The 16,283-nt window shown below is 36.9% G+C and overlaps 1 protein-coding gene across 1 annotated transcript in view; it reads right to left on the reverse strand.

Moving 5' to 3' along the window:
- The window catches only part of LOC144979566 (V-type proton ATPase subunit D-like), a 58,178-nt gene that overhangs the window by 22,980 nt on the left and 18,915 nt on the right, over positions 1 to 16,283 (reverse strand). The window contains exon 3 of the mRNA XM_078926298.1: positions 12,933 to 13,080. Coding sequence (XP_078782424.1) covers positions 12,933 to 13,080 — 148 coding nt within the window. The remainder of the gene's footprint in view (positions 1 to 12,932; positions 13,081 to 16,283) is intronic.

Here is a 16,283-nt window from a genome sequence, read left to right on the forward strand (position 1 = left end):
AACAAAGAAAGTCGGCTCACTAATTGGAGACACCGAGGATGTACAAAGAAGAAAACAGCTATCAAACGCCGCACTCAGTAAACTCACCAATGTATGGATTAGAGGTGACAAAATAAAGAGAAAAACCAAACTGAAACTGTACCGTGCTCTTGTAAAACCGGTACTTCTGTATAACTGCGGCACTTGGGCGTTGACAAAATCCGAAGAAGAACATCTGGATGCCTTCCATCGCACACAGCTAAGAAGGGTACTGGACATCAAATACCCAAAAAAGATCTCAAATGAATCACTCTATAAGATAACAAAAGAAAGACCAATCTCCCTTGACATTTTACAACAACGATGGCAACTTTTCGGTCATATACTACGCAGGGACAAAAACATACCAGCTAACCAAGCCATGTCGGGATACTTCCAAAAACACGGGAACCTTTTCAGAGGAAGACCGATCACAACACTCCCTGTGATCCTAAACAAAAACCTCACAACACTTGGACAAAGCATTAGTCTCATAACGGCAGGGGACCTTGAAAATCTGAGAACCCTAGCAGAGGACCGGCAATATTGGAGACACCTCACACAGGAAATACTGGAAACAGCCAAGGCGACCCGATCTTTCGGTCGAGACGCGAAAGGCATCTAAGTCAAGTTAAGTCACACTAAATTACTACAAACTAGCAGATTTGTGCAGTACGGCGGATAATACCGTATGGTTACATGAATTCATTACCATGGCTGATATTTATCTAGTCACAGCCGTTTAAATAGGGCCCAAACTTTAACTTTAGTTACTTCTTCCCTCACTGGCTACCGTCAAGTGATGTAAACAATCCACCGTCAGCCACGGTGATAACAGCTGTCAAGACGACGTGCACTGGCAATAAATTATGTCTGCAGGTAAATCTCATCGCTTTGAATTTCTCTCAGGCAGAGAGTAGTAGAAATTTCATAAAAATACTCAATTTTCTCAGCCCGTTGTGGACGCAGCATCTTTTTCATAATTTTCAAACATTTATGGATACAAAGGCCAATTTTTCCTCTACAAGACGCAATTATTTTTATTTACATCATTAAATGATAAGTTTGTGTTTTGCTCTTTTGAATAACCAGAGTTTTTTTTTGAAATAATTATTAAAATTATAAGTTTAAGAAATATTTAAAAATTCAAAATATCAAACCAACACTTTTTACCATCAAGTGTGAGGGATCCGAGAAAAGTAGATAAAATTATCTTTCATATGATATATAATTTATTATGTAGATTCAGGGATTTAAGAATAGAGGGTGTGGAAAGGAATCTCAATAATTATTTTGCTACCAACAAAGAGGAAAATACTTCATGATCTTTTAGAAACCCAATAATAAAACTAGATAGTGATGATAAGAGACATTTATTTAATTTGATTTCATTGAATTTAAGCGGGAATTGTAGATATTTCTTAAATTTACTTATTTAAGTTCTGTTCAGGTCATGGAGAGACACACTGAAGACTGTCATCACACCAGTACAAATGAAATATGTCGAATTTGTTGTGAAAGAGTACAGAGCCGCGCTGAGAGGATTAAAAGACTCTAGACGTTATCAACAATTGACTAAAAATATAAATGTGAAATTCTGACATATTTAAATATTTCAATTTGCGAGAAATGTATCTCACTGATACATAATTTAAAGAAATGCGATGCAGGTATTAATACCTTTGGTTCAATGAGAAAACTCTGAACAAGAAACAATACTTAATGAGGTGAATATGATCCTAATCTTTCACCCGTGATGTGCTATATGCAGTCTATATGGCACACAAATTAAAAGAGGTGCAAGTCAAGTACATGAAAAAAAGTAATGGGCACGGATATCTCAAAAATAAGGTTATGAAAATTATAGGAACTCTTTAAGATTTTCTTAGTGGTTTAAATTGTCTTTAAATGAATGTCCTTATATAACAATTTTTAATGGAATTCTTATAATTCGTTGATTCTGGGATAAATATAAGTGAATCACATTTGACTATATTTCTGGTTTATTAAGAAATTTCTATTAAGACAATGCTGTGATTGGATTTCAATTTTACCGTACTCAAAATCCTTACTTTTACGTACAGGTGAACTGATATCTCAAATACGCCTCAATCTACTGGTATAAAATTTATATGTCTACATTCTACAGATATTCAACATCATTTCCATTACCTTTGTTTTAAAATCTTAAGTGTTGAACATGTTAAAATATTCTCTTAAAATTTTTAATTCACTTAAATTTATGTATCAATTTCATGGGTTATCCCTCTTGCTTTTTAACAACATCATAATTATGATTAAATAATCAATGAAAACTCTGTTAATAAACTGTTTTGTAGTATAAAAATATTTTTGCTACACTTAATAACGGCAATACTACATTAGTTTGAAATTCAGAAAAAATCGATCAAAACGGCGAAAAAATTATCTCCCTCTCTTAGTGTAAAACTATGACTCATCATCACTAGACTGGCTAGATTTACCTGGCGAACTAAACTGAAAGCAATAAACGCCTGTGTAGTGTTTGTGTGACTTCTGGTACTTTTTGTGACCATCGGTGTCATTGGTTAAAATGTCACAGGTGACACTTAAGTTTGAAGTTTCTAATGTATTTCTGTTTTCATGTTCTTCAAAACTTGAAATGTCATTGAATTACATTTTAACAGGCTATATTACATGTGTTCAGTTGCTATTCTTGATTTATTGAGGCAAAATTGCGTTCTAGTGCCAATTTTAACCAAAGTAATAGCAACAATGGTATTACTAATTTCGAAGTATATTTCCAATTTGAAAGTATTTAGTTTCTTAAAATATTATTGAATTTCATTTTAGAGTAAGTTATTGTGCTTTTTTGACTAAAAATAATGATATATTATGGACGAAAGTGTGCTTTGGTGTTGCTTGTGACATAAGTAATGGTGTCACCGGTCTTATGTCACAAGTCACATTCAGATGCTCTAATTTCCATGTATATTTCTATTTTTGAAGTCTTTGGTTTCTGAAATATTATTAAATTCCATATTTAACTGTGGTTATTACACTGGTTTGACTGAAATTAATGATATATTGTCGAAATTGCAATTTGGTATTGCTTGTGACATAAGTAATGGTGTCATCGATCTAATGTCACAAGTGACACAATGCCGCTAAATAAGATATGCTTTGGTCACATTATTTCCCAACATTTTATTCCAAAAGTTTCTGAACATTGCTGGTAATAAACATATGCAATATTTTTGTTTTTGTTAATGTACAAACATTTTTATGAAATAATATATTTGCATTCTATGTTGCTTGTGACCGATGACACCAAAAGCAACATTTTCTCCAATAGTTGGTAATATTACTGTACTATAATTGCTGTTGATTGTGTCCTTTTGTCTATAACTTACTAAATAAAGTTTGATACTCAACAAAAATCATTTGGTTATAGAGTTTTTTGTCTCATTTTGGTGTCACCGGTCACAGGTGACACCAGCAACCTATAGGTATTGTTGACGATATTATGCTGCGTTAGACCTTAAAGTTATCTAAAGGGCCTTTGATTCATGAAGTACAGGGTTTTTGCTACGTATATAGAAACATAAATGGACTATTATGTCACTTTTATTTTGAGAAAAAAAATTGGCACCTTTTGACCTTGGCTCATATATATATATATATATATATATATATATATATATATATATATATATATATATATATATATATATATATATATATATATATATATATATATATATATATATATATATATATATATATATATATAAATATAAATGTTTTTTTCTTTTAAAGGTTTTAAAGGGTTTTACTGCGCTTGCAACACATCAAGGTCATATCAGCGCCAGTAAAAATGAAGAAAATGGGATAGTAAAAAGTTTTAGAATTACAATTACAGCACCCAAGAGAAAGTAAGACATAGGGGAAGTGGGAACAAATTGGGATCAGATGTAGATTCCAAGAGCATGCCATCAATGTACATAGATAGAGAACACCTATAAGTCTCATCCGGACACAAGAACAAAATCCAACAAAGAGGAACACACTCAAATGCTTACATTATACATTAAAAATAACAAATATAATAATACATAACAGAGATGATTTACAAGGGAAAAAAATATCATCTCTCAAAACAATAACTACAGTCCAGTCCAGATAATTCGAAATCTGATTTACCGAATTTCTATTAAATCGAAGAAAATACGATGTAATGAATTATTTTCTTCTTTTTCTATATAAAATATTCATGGTTAATTCGAATTCGAACAGTCGTTATTCTCTTTTTTCGAAGTGCAAGTGCTTGCCCATCACTAAAAAAAACAAACTCTGGAAGGTCATAACGAACTGCCTGTTCTCCGTATCCACCCTCCCACGCGTTTTAATGACTGAGCTGACTAATAATAATAATAACTAGACCCCTGAGGCATGTAATGGCGTGTTGTTCCCTCTCCGTCCCACCCGCCCTCTCTCTTCTTTCTCCAAATTGACCAGCTGTCTCGCGTCATCCCTCTCTCCTTCTCGCGCTCTCATCACTAAGACTAACTTGTGGTCTGCTGGCCGCTGGCTAACAAAGGGGGTTGGTTATAAATAGATCTAACACACAGTGATAACCACAAGCTGGCCAATACACAGCACGAACAATCATAGGCCACACCCCACTCCACGCGTTTCTCTTTCTCTTCTGTGCTGTCTTTTTTTATTGATCGATGGATCTAGATCTAGAAGTAGAGGGCCTACACAGCATGCAGTGTTAACTACTACTCTGTGCTACAGAGGGGAAATGGAAATTTTTTTAACAAAGAATTTAAAAGTAAAGATCTTATTCATAAAATATATGATGAGTTGAAAAATTAAGATCTCACCAAAAAAAAAAAAAATCGCAATGTAAAAAAAAAAACAACAAAACAATAAAACTAAAACTCATCAATCTAATCGGTGTACCGTAAGTGTAAATGATAAGAGGGAAACCCCCTTCTGTCAGGGGAGGTAACTGAGTAATATAACCCTGATACCTGGAGTCAGGTTTAGTTATTTCCCTTGTTTGGAGACAAATCGAATTCTGATAAATAGAAGTCATTTGCTTTTCCCACCCAATTCGAATTATCAGGACTGCACTGTATGCATTTGACTGTCTCCCTCCCAGCCAGGACTCCGACCAGGGCCAGGAAAAAGACCAAGCAATCTAATTCCAAGACAAAGACTGAAAGCATGTTGGAAAACAGATATAAGGGGATAGAAGACGCAGTATGTACCTCCCTGCCCGCTATGGGAGGTCAGTATCCCCACCCAGAAAATATAAATGGGATCACTCAATAATATATATATATTATTGTAATATTTACCTCGATGTTGGAGTTCTGGCCTTTCAGCCATCGTCAGGACTGTGTGTTACATGAGTTTGGTTTGTTGTCTGTTGTTGCTTGTTGAAATGGTTCCGTAGGTTTGTAGTTGAGTAGTATATGTTTTCCAGAGACACCAACTTTAAATTTGGCTCACAGGAATTTCGGACACCACTCGTAGGAATTTCAATGCCAAAAGAGGAATTTCCGCACACAAGAAAAGGGAATTGGGATTTGGCATTGTGATTAAATATTGTAAAGTTCTAAATAGATAATTGATTCGAATTATATTATGATATATAATACACAATGCCAAATACAATCCCAAAGTTTCCTTATTTCAAATGAAGTAAAGCTCAAAAACCTAATGGTAGTGATTGTAGTACCAGTGGTAGTGAGGATTATGTTGTGTTGCTGGTTGTTATAGTAGTAGTAGTGATGATGATGATGTGATAGTGGTTGTAGTAGTGTTAGTGATGATGCTGAGGTAGTGGTGGTTGTAGTGGTAGTGATGAAGATGTGGTGGTTGTAGTAGTAGTCGTAGTAATGATGATGTGGTGGTGGTTGTAGTAGTAGTAGTAGTAGTAGTAGTAGTAGTAGTAGTAGTAGTAGTAGTAGTATAGACCTGTAAATGAGCTCTATAAAAATTGACTGAAACTCTTCGACAAACTGAAGATTCAATTATTTTTTTTTAAAATAAGGGCATCATTGGAGAGGAGAGTGATAAATACAATATATCAAAATAGTGGGTGTTATTTCTTACTGGAAGTATGACTGCCATAATTTGATGTAGAAGGAATGCTAAATAAGCATGTCATTCATATAGGTAAAGATGACTTCATCAAAGTCATATTCCTGCCTCTGGAATTTTTTTGACATAGAAAATTAATCACCATTATTATCTTTAACTTCTAGCCATGACCAATTGAATTTATTACTCACGGGACTCACATCTTTATCGATGCTCGACAAGTCTGAATTGCGATCCACGAACAGCTCAGCCATTGTGAGAACATTAGAATAATGTAGCAATGAGCAAACTTGATTTTCAATCAGTAAATGACAGAGAAAAAAAAACTTAAATAAATATGACTTCAGGCCAATACACTGAATTATTACGTAGAAGTGAATTATCAAGAAGAAACTTCGGCAGGCGTAGTGGAAAAATTCAAAGAATCGAAATGAAGGTAAATCGCCACAAAACAGCAAGCTCGCTTGGGCTTGAGCAAAACAATGCCAGAAAAAGTCCTGATTTGCACGGGAATTAATTAGGCTACTTACCATTGTTCCTTATAATCAGGTACTCAATCAGTGAAGAAACGGTCAACCAGTTTGTTTACAACGTGAGGCAATCAAAATGTGCTTGTAGCAATCTATCCTAACTTTCGATTTGAAGATGTCTACTTAACGGACTTGCGGCATTCGCAATTTACTTTATCATAGTTTTGAGACTCGAAGGGTAAATGTGGTCAATTTTGGCTTAGATGAAACAGTGAAATTTATCGCTCGGTGGCTCAGTTAAAATTGGCTACAGTTGGGATCACGACGGATTGGAAAGTGAAAAAATAATTTAACGAAGGATGTGTGAAAATACCCAGGGAAGTGTTCAGACACGCCTTTTATAAAAAGCGTCGCTTTGTCTTGGCAATATATACATCGTTAATATAAACGGTCCCCATGAGCTATGCGTAGCGCTGTGGAACACTCCTAATTATTTTACGGTCATTCGACTACGATTTGTGAATTCTTTCGTTTTTATTTCTTTCTTTCTTTCCTTTTTTAAATATTTGAATTTGACAAATTGACTGATTTCAGATAATTGACTGAGAATTTACAGGTCTAGTAGTAGTAGTAGTAGTAGTAGTAGTAGTAGTAGTAGTAGTAGTAGTAGTAGTAGTAGTAACAACAAGATATGAAGTGAATAGAAAAGTGCCAGAAGACAATAGAGAATAAAAATTTTTCGCGGCGGTGGTGGGGTTTGAACCTGCGACCTTATTGGTACGACAACTCCGCCTGGCAGGTGAGAGTGTGGCTCTACCGTGTGAGCTATCCACGAACACAAAAATATTCGTTTCAAACTCAAAGTCATTACTAGATCCCTCTCTCACCCACTTCTTGAGACCGCCGATTCGTTCGTACACCACCATCGCGAATAATTTTGACCAGCAGTTAAGCTTAATAGCCAATATTCTCAACACAAACATATAACATAGAAACGATTGAGACATTGAGTATGCTCCGGTGTATGGGGTGAATTTTTAATTCAGAAAAGTGAGTGGAGCAGGCACTTATGTTGGTAACAACAAGATATGAAGTGAATAGAAAAGTGCCAGAAGACAATAGAGAATAAAAATTTTTCGCGGCGGTGGTGGGGTTTGAACCTGCGACCTTATTGGTACGACAACTCCGCCTGGCAGGTGAGAGTGTGGCTCTACCGTGTGAGCTATCCACGAACACAAAAATATTCGTTTCAAACTCAAAGTCATTACTAGATCCCTCTCTCACCCACTTCTTGAGACCGCCGATTCGTTCGTACACCACCATCGCGAATAATTTTGACCAGCAGTTAAGCTTAATAGCCAATATTCTCAACACAAACATATAACATAGAAACGATTGAGACATTGAGTATGCTCCGGTGTATGGGGTGAATTTTTAATTCAGAAAAGTGAGTGGAGCAGGCACTTATGTTGGTAACAACAAGATATGAAGTGAATAGAAAAGTGCCAGAAGACAATAGAGAATAAAAATTTTTTTGCGGCGGTGGTGGGGTTTGAACCTGCGACCTTATTGGTACGACAACTCCGCCTGGCAGGTGAGAGTGTGGCTCTACCGTGTGAGCTATCCACGAACACAAAAATATTCGTTTCAAACTCAAAGTCATTACTAGATCCCTCTCTCACCCACTTCTTGAGACCGCCGATTCGTTCGTACACCACCATCGCGAATAATTTTGACCAGCAGTTAAGCTTAATAGCCAATATTCTCAACACAAACATATAACATAGAAACGATTGAGACATTGAGTATGCTCCGGTGTATGGGGTGAATTTTTAATTCAGAAAAGTGAGTGGAGCAGGCACTTATGTTGGTAACAACAAGATATGAAGTGAATAGAAAAGTGCCAGAAGACAAAAGAGAATAAAAATTTTTCGCGGCGGTGGTGGGGTTTGAACCTGCGACCTTATTGGTACGACAACTCCGCCTGGCAGGTGAGAGTGTGGCTCTACCGTGTGAGCTATCCACGAACACAAAAATATTCGTTTCAAACTCAAAGTCATTACTAGATCCCTCTCTCACCCACTCTTCTTGAGACCGCCGATTCGTTCGTACACCACCATCGCGAATAATTTTGACCAGCAGTTAAGCTTAATAGCCAATATTCTCAACACAAACATATATATAACATAGAAACGATTGAGACATTGAGTATGCTCCGGTGTATGGGGTGAATTTTTAATTCAGAAAAGTGAGTGGAGCAGGCACTTATGTTGGTAACAACAAGATATGAAGTGAATAGAAAAGTGCCAGAAGACAATAGAGAATAAAAATTTTTCGCGGCGGTGGTGGGGTTTGAACCTGCGACCTTATTGGTACGACAACTCCGCCTGGCAGGTGAGAGTGTGGCTCTACCGTGTGAGCTATCCACGAACACAAAAATATTCGTTTCAAACTCAAAGTCATTACTAGATCCCTCTCTCACCCACTTCTTGAGACCGCCGATTCGTTCGTACACCACCATCGCGAATAATTTTGACCAGCAGTTAAGCTTAATAGCCAATATTCTCAACACAAACATATAACATAGAAACGATTGAGACATTGAGTATGCTCCGGTGTATGGGGTGAATTTTTAAGTAGTAGTAGTAGTAGTAGTGGTAAAGATGATGAGGTGGTGATGGTGCTTGTAGTAGTTGTGGTAGTGATGATGATGTGGTGGTGGTTGTAGTAGTGGTGGGAGTGATGACGATGAGGTGGTGATGGTGGTTGTAGTTGTAGTAGTAGTGGTAATGATTATGATGTGAAGGTGGTTGTAGTAGTAATAGCAGCGGCAGTAAAGATGATGTGGTGGTGGTTGTAGTAGTGGTAGTGATGAGGTGTTGATGGTGCTTGTATTAGTTGTGGTAGTGATGATGATGATGATGTGGTGGTGATTGTAGTAGTAGTGGTAGTGATGATGATGATGTGGTGGTGGTGGTGGTAGTGATGATGATGTGGTGGTAGTGGTGGTTGTAGTAGTGGTAGTGATGAGGTGGTGATGGTGCTTGTATTAGTTGGGGCATTGATGATGATGATGATGTGGTGGTGATTGTAGTAGTCGTGGTAGTGATGATGATGTGGTGGTGGTTGTAGTAGTAGTGGTAGTGATGATGATGATGTGGTGGTGGTTGTAGTAGTGGTGGTAGTGATGATGATGTGGTGGTAGTGGTGGTTGTAGTAGTGGTAGTGATGAGGTGGTGATGGTGCTTGTAGTAGTTGTGGTAGTGATGATGATGATGTGGTGGTGGTTGTAGTAGTAGTGGTAGTGATGATGATGATGTGGTGGTGGTTGTAGTAGTGGTGGTAGTGATGATGATGTGGTGGTAGTGATGATGATGTGGTGGTAGTGGTGGTTGTAGTAGTGGTAGTGATGAGGTGGTGATGGTGCTTGTATTAGTTGTGGTAGTGATGATGATGATGATGTGGTGGTGATTGTAGTAGTCGTGGTAGTGACGATGATGTGGTGGTGGCGGTTGTAGTAGAAGTGCTAGTGGTGATGATGTGGTGTTGGTTGTGATAGTAGTAGTGGTAATGATGATAATGTGGTGGTGGTGGTGGTTGCAGTAGTTGTGGTAATGATGATGTTTTGGTAGTGGTGTTTGTAGTAGTAGTAGTGATAGAGATGATGTGGTTGTGGTGGTGGTTGTATTAGTAGTGGTAGTAATGATGATGATGTTGTAGTAGTAGTGGTAGTGATGATGTGGTGGTTGTAGTATTAGTTGTCGTGATGATGATGTGGTGGTAGTAGTAGTAGCAGCAGCAGCAGCAGTAGTAGTAGTAGTAGTAGTAGTAGTAGTAGTAGTAGTAGTAGTAGTAGTAGTAGTAGTAGTAGTAGTTGCAGTTATGATAAAATGGTGGTGTGGTTACAGTAATAGTGTTAGAGACGACGATTTGGATGTGGTGGTTGTGGTAGTAGTGGCAGTGATGATGTGCTGGGGGTTGTAGCTGTAGTTGTAGTGATAATGGTGTGGTGGTGGTGGTTGTAGTAGTGTTAGTTCAGTTGATGTTGTAGTAGTAATGGTGGTAGTGACGATTATGTGGTGGTGTTGATGGTTGTGGTTGTTAGTGATGATGATGTGGTGGTGGTGTAGTAACGGTAATGATGTGATGTCGGTTGAAGTAGTAGAGGTAGTGATGACGATGTGGTGGTTGCAGTAGCAGTGGTAGTGATGGTGGTTGTAATGGTGGCGGTAGTGATGGTTGTAGTAGCAGTGGTAGTGATGATGATGTAGTTGTGGTAGTGATGATGATGTGGTGGTGGTGGTTGTAGTAGTGATGATGATGATGTGGTGGTGGCTTGTTTGTTTGTTGCTGTTTTTAGGGGTTTTACGGCGCTTGCAACACATGTAGGTTATATCAGCGCCAGTAAAAAGGAAGAAAATGGGATTGTAAAAAGTTTTAGAATTACAATTAAAGCACCCAAGAAAAATTAAGACATAGGGGAACTGGGAACAAATAGGGATCAGATGTTGATTCCAAGAGCTTACCACCAATGTACTTAGTTTGAGATCATCTATAAGTCTCATCCGGACACAAATACAAAATCCAACAAAGAGGAATACACTCAAATGCTTACACTATACATTCAAAATGACAAATATAAAAATACATAACAGAGAGATGATTTACAAGGAAAAAAATATTATCTCCCAAAACAATGACTATGCATTTGACTGTTCCCCTCCCAGATAGGACTCCGGCCAGGACCAGGACCAAACCAAGTAATCTCATTCCAGGACAAAGACAGAAAGCAATTGGAAAACAGATATAAGGGGATAGAAGACACAGCATGTACTCCCATGACCACTATGGGAGGTCAGGAACCCACCCAGATGGTGGTGGTTGTAGTATTAGTGGTAGTGATAATGATGTAGTGGTGGTGGTTGTAGTAGTTTTGGTAGTGATGATAATGTGGTGGTTGGAGGGGAGGGGGGAGGGAGTATTCTTGGAACAAACTGACCTCACCGGAATTTGATGGAAGTTGCCCGTAACCCAGAAATAATTTTTTGCTCCAGACCAGAGTTGATTCCAGTGAAACCGGAGTTTTGGCATCACTGTGTTTTCTTCTATGTGGACAGCTGTTGTACATCTCATTTTTCGTGTGGAGTGTGGCTTCATGACAACATTGGACAGCAGTTCCTGAAGTTAATTGATACACACTTTCCAAAATACCACAAGCTACATAAAATGATCAACAGGAATACCATAAAAATAAGCTAATCTTGTAATGTATGCGCAACATAGAACAAATAATTTCAAGCCACAACAAAAAAATATTTAAAAAACCACAGACAAGAGCAAAACCCACCCACCAGAAAATGCAACTGCAGAAATAAGGAACATTGCCCGTTAAACAAACAATGTTAAGAATCAACTTTAATTTACCAAGCCAGTCACCGAAACTAAAACAAACAAGCAGGAAAAATATGTAGGACTAACGGAAAATAATTTCAAAACAAGATAAAACCTCCACACCTCAACCTTTAGAAACACTAACAAAAAAACATCCACAAAACTCAGCGAACATATTTGGAAATTAAAAGACAACAAACTAGACCACAGCATTTCATGGAAAATTATATCTAAAGCAACAGGATACACACCATCATCAAAACAATGTAGCTTGTGCCTAGAAGAAAAATATACTATAATCAAACAGAACACCCTCATGAAGCCACACTCAACACGAAAAATGAGATGTACAACAACTGTCCACATCGACGAAAACATCTACTAATCAACTACAAACCTACGGAACCACTTCAACAAGCAACAACACACAACAAACCAAACTCATGTAACACACAGTCCTGACGATGGCTGAAAGGCCTGAATCATCGATGTAGACTGACTCCAACATCGTGGTAAATATTACAATAATAATTCGCTCCATTGTTACATGCCGAGCACTATTCGTATCATATTTGTATCTAACCCGATTATATGTACACTCCTCTCAGACGCCTAAAATCAACCTCTCTGAGGACTCTAGGAACTCTGGGTAGTAGGAGAATATGTAAAACAAACGAGGTGAGAACAAATAATATATATATATATATATATATATATATATATATATATATATATATATATATATATATATATATATATATATATATATATATATATATATATATGTGTCTCAACCCCCCTTCTACTTATTTCCTCTCTAAACTAAGTAAGAGATTGAAGAAGTAAGCCTTTAAATTTCAAGACATTTTATATATAACATAAAGAACATAGTCAAACAGTAAAACACCCTTTTACCAAACAACCTTTGTCTCTCGAAATAAAAAGTAATAAACTTACCCACAACATTTTCCTTCTTGCTTTTCACTTTCACTGACGCCTTTTGAACATTTTGCAAAATGATGATATTAATGTCACCTGTGGTGAATTTAGCCTCAGCAAGAGAAAAAAGGGCCAACTTCATCACGTTTCCAACTTGAGTTTTTGTCTAAATTCGATAAAATATAAGTACAAAAGAAAATGTGAGATTGAAACATTTAAATTTATCTTTTGATTTATAAATATATCACATTTTCTTGGCACGTATAATGACTATCCCAATTTTCACATTCCTATTCATATCCTGTGGGGTGGTTTTATACCTCTACTCGAATGATAAGAAAAAATGTGAGTTACCCTATTCATATCTCATGGGTAGGTTTTACACACCAACATTGAAACAGTAAAATATGAAAAGAACTACTACTACCACGACCACTACAACTACTCCAACTTTTATGATTATTATTATTATTATTATCAGACCTGCCACTTCACGAAAAAGGAAATCAGTATGACATTGTAAAAAAATCAGTATCTGGGGAAAAAAAATCAGTATGAGACGTAAAAACAATATTTATTAAGAAAACATAAGGCTTTAATAGCCTCCTTACCTTTTTGGTCGATCCCAAGTGTCACAATTTGACACTTGTCACTCAAACTAACCAAAGCGTCACAACCTCCCCCCCCCCCCCCCCCCCTTATTTTTCCCCAACACCCAAAATGGCACGCACAACGCCAATCTGGCAATCGGACTACTAACTTATTTAAAGATGGTGGCACTTGGTAACGAGTCAGAAGCCAGGGACCGCGGTGGTTTACCAGTACAGCTCGCTGTCGCTTCACAAAGGAAATGAAAACTAAATAACGCGCCGTGTGTGTTTTCTATCTGTGTGAGGGCATCACAAAGAGGCTCGCTACGTCATGTGATCTATCGAGGTATCGCGGGACGGGTCAAAGTTCACGAGACTTGAAAATTTTAATGTGCAACATAAAACACAAAGTAAACGTAAAAGAGAGGGGTGGAGGGCTGCGGGCCCTTGGTCACTTGGTGAAATCGGTACGATCGGCATGCAGATCGGGAAATCGGTACGATCGGCAAGTAAATCGGGAAATCGGTAAATACGAAAAAAAGGTCTTGCAAATCGGTATAATACCGATTAATCGGTATGAACGGCAGGTCTGTATTATTATTATTACAGACCTTTCAACCTTCCCAGAATGAAAAGTGTATTTTATGGTCCTAAAAAGTGTATTTTTTAGCAAAAAAAAAAAAAAGTATTTTGTCCACATGTGTGCGCAAAATACAAAAATTTACATAAAAGCTATCATCAAACCCAAATCAAAAATAAACTCCGATCTTCATCATTCAAACATTCGTTAGCAGCAATCACTAGTAATTACAAAATTATCGGTTTATCGAGAAACTAAAACTTAATGACCATTTTAAATCAGTATAAGGCTCAGAAATTGCAATATCTAAGGATATTGCTTTCGAAACACTCAAAGAAATGACCAAAAGATCCCAAATATGTTGGTAGTATTGATGCTAGTGCCTGAAGAAGAGGAAGAGGTGGTGGTTGTAACGATGGTGCTCTAGTGGTGGTGGTGATGGAAGCAGTGATGTGGTGGTGGTGGTTGTGGCAGTGACAATGCTGTGATGGTAGTTGTAACCGTGGTGATGCCATGATGGTGATGGTATGAGATGCTGATGTCCCAAATGAAGTTGTGATGGTGATATACATATGCCAGCCCAGTAAATCAGTTGAAGGTCTTCAATCTAATAGAGATGACAATTTGCAGCAGTGACAAGATAATTTCCATTATGTTATTAAATGATCCATGTCTCTCTATCTCTCTCTCCCTTTTTTATAGCACTTACTACTCCTCCTCCTACTACAACTACAACAATTCATACAACCACTACTAGACTAGTACTATTACTACTACCACTACTACTTCTGCTCCTACCACTATTACTATTACTACTACTACTACATACTAATACTATTACTGTTGATCAAATTCACACATATCACAGTCAAGGATGGTAAGCAGACCTGCCAACCTTCCCAGGATGAAAAGTGTATTCCATGACCCTAAAAAGTGTATTTTTAGAAAAAAAAGTGTATTTTGTCCGCACATGTGGAAAAAAAGTGCGCAATATAAAAAAAAAAGTATATAAAAGCTGACATCAATCCCAAATCAAAATAAACTCTGATCTTCATCATTCAAGCAATCTCTATTGATTACAAAATTATAAATTTATCGAGAAACTAAAACTTAATGGCCATTTAAAATTAGCATAAGGCTCAGAAATTGCAATATCAAAGGAAATTGCTTCGAAACACTCAAAGAAATGACCAAAAGACCCTTAACATGTTGGTAGTATTGATGCTAGTGTCAGTGGAAGAAGTGTTGGTTGTTGTAGCGATGGTGCTCTAGTGGTGGTGATGATGAAGCTGTGGTGGCAGTGGTGATAGAAGTGATGTGGTTGTGGCAGTGATAATGCTGTGACGGCAGTTGTAGAAGTGGGGATGTCATGATGTTGATGGTAAGAGGTGCTGATGTACCAAATGAAGTTGTAAAGGTGATATCTGCTAGCCCAGTACATCGGATATGAGAAAGTTTTGAGAGTGGTCTTCAATTCAATACATGACAATTTGAACAGTAGCAGATATTTTCCATATATGTTATCTAATGATCCACCTCTCTCTCTCTCTCTCTCTCTCTCTCTCTCTCTCTCTCTCTCTCTCTCTCTCTCTCTCTCTCTCTCTCTCTCTCTCTCTCTCTCTCTCTCTCTCTCTCTCTCTCGCAAAGTATGTAATATGCAGAGACAAGTTAAATACTTCTAAAAAAATCATTTTGAACCAAATACCGATTTTAAAGCTGCCCACTTTGTAATTCAAGACTCGTACAAAATAATAAAGAAAAAAAAAGATCATTATAAATTTTATAAATCAAAATAGAGTAATTTAGTTATTATAAAGGGAAATAACCCATTTATGTTTAAGTTAATTAGCAATACAGTTTTTAATTAAAGGCTTCATAGTCAAAGATGTTAGTTCAATTAAATTTTCTATTTAATAAGTGGCAAAAGTTTAAATGTGGTCTGAGACTATTTAAAGTATAAAACAAGCTTATATGCATAATTCTATGCAAATCCTCAAAAATGTATGAGAAAGATATTGGTGAAAACCGGCATCATATAAGCAACTGAAATGATAACTTTAGTATTAAATGTGATGCATCATTCATTCAGAAACACAGTAAACAGTTGGTGTACGACACGTGTGTATCAATGCATCAAGTGTATCATCAACATAATTCACATCACATATCTTTTAAAAAATCTCAAATAACAATTGGTGA

The sequence above is a fragment of the Berghia stephanieae genome, chromosome 1 (genome assembly GCF_034508935.2).
Source record: "Berghia stephanieae isolate SIO BIC M18660-M18661 chromosome 1, UCSD_Bste_1.3, whole genome shotgun sequence".
NCBI classification, from domain to species: domain Eukaryota; kingdom Metazoa; phylum Mollusca; class Gastropoda; order Nudibranchia; family Aeolidiidae; genus Berghia; species Berghia stephanieae.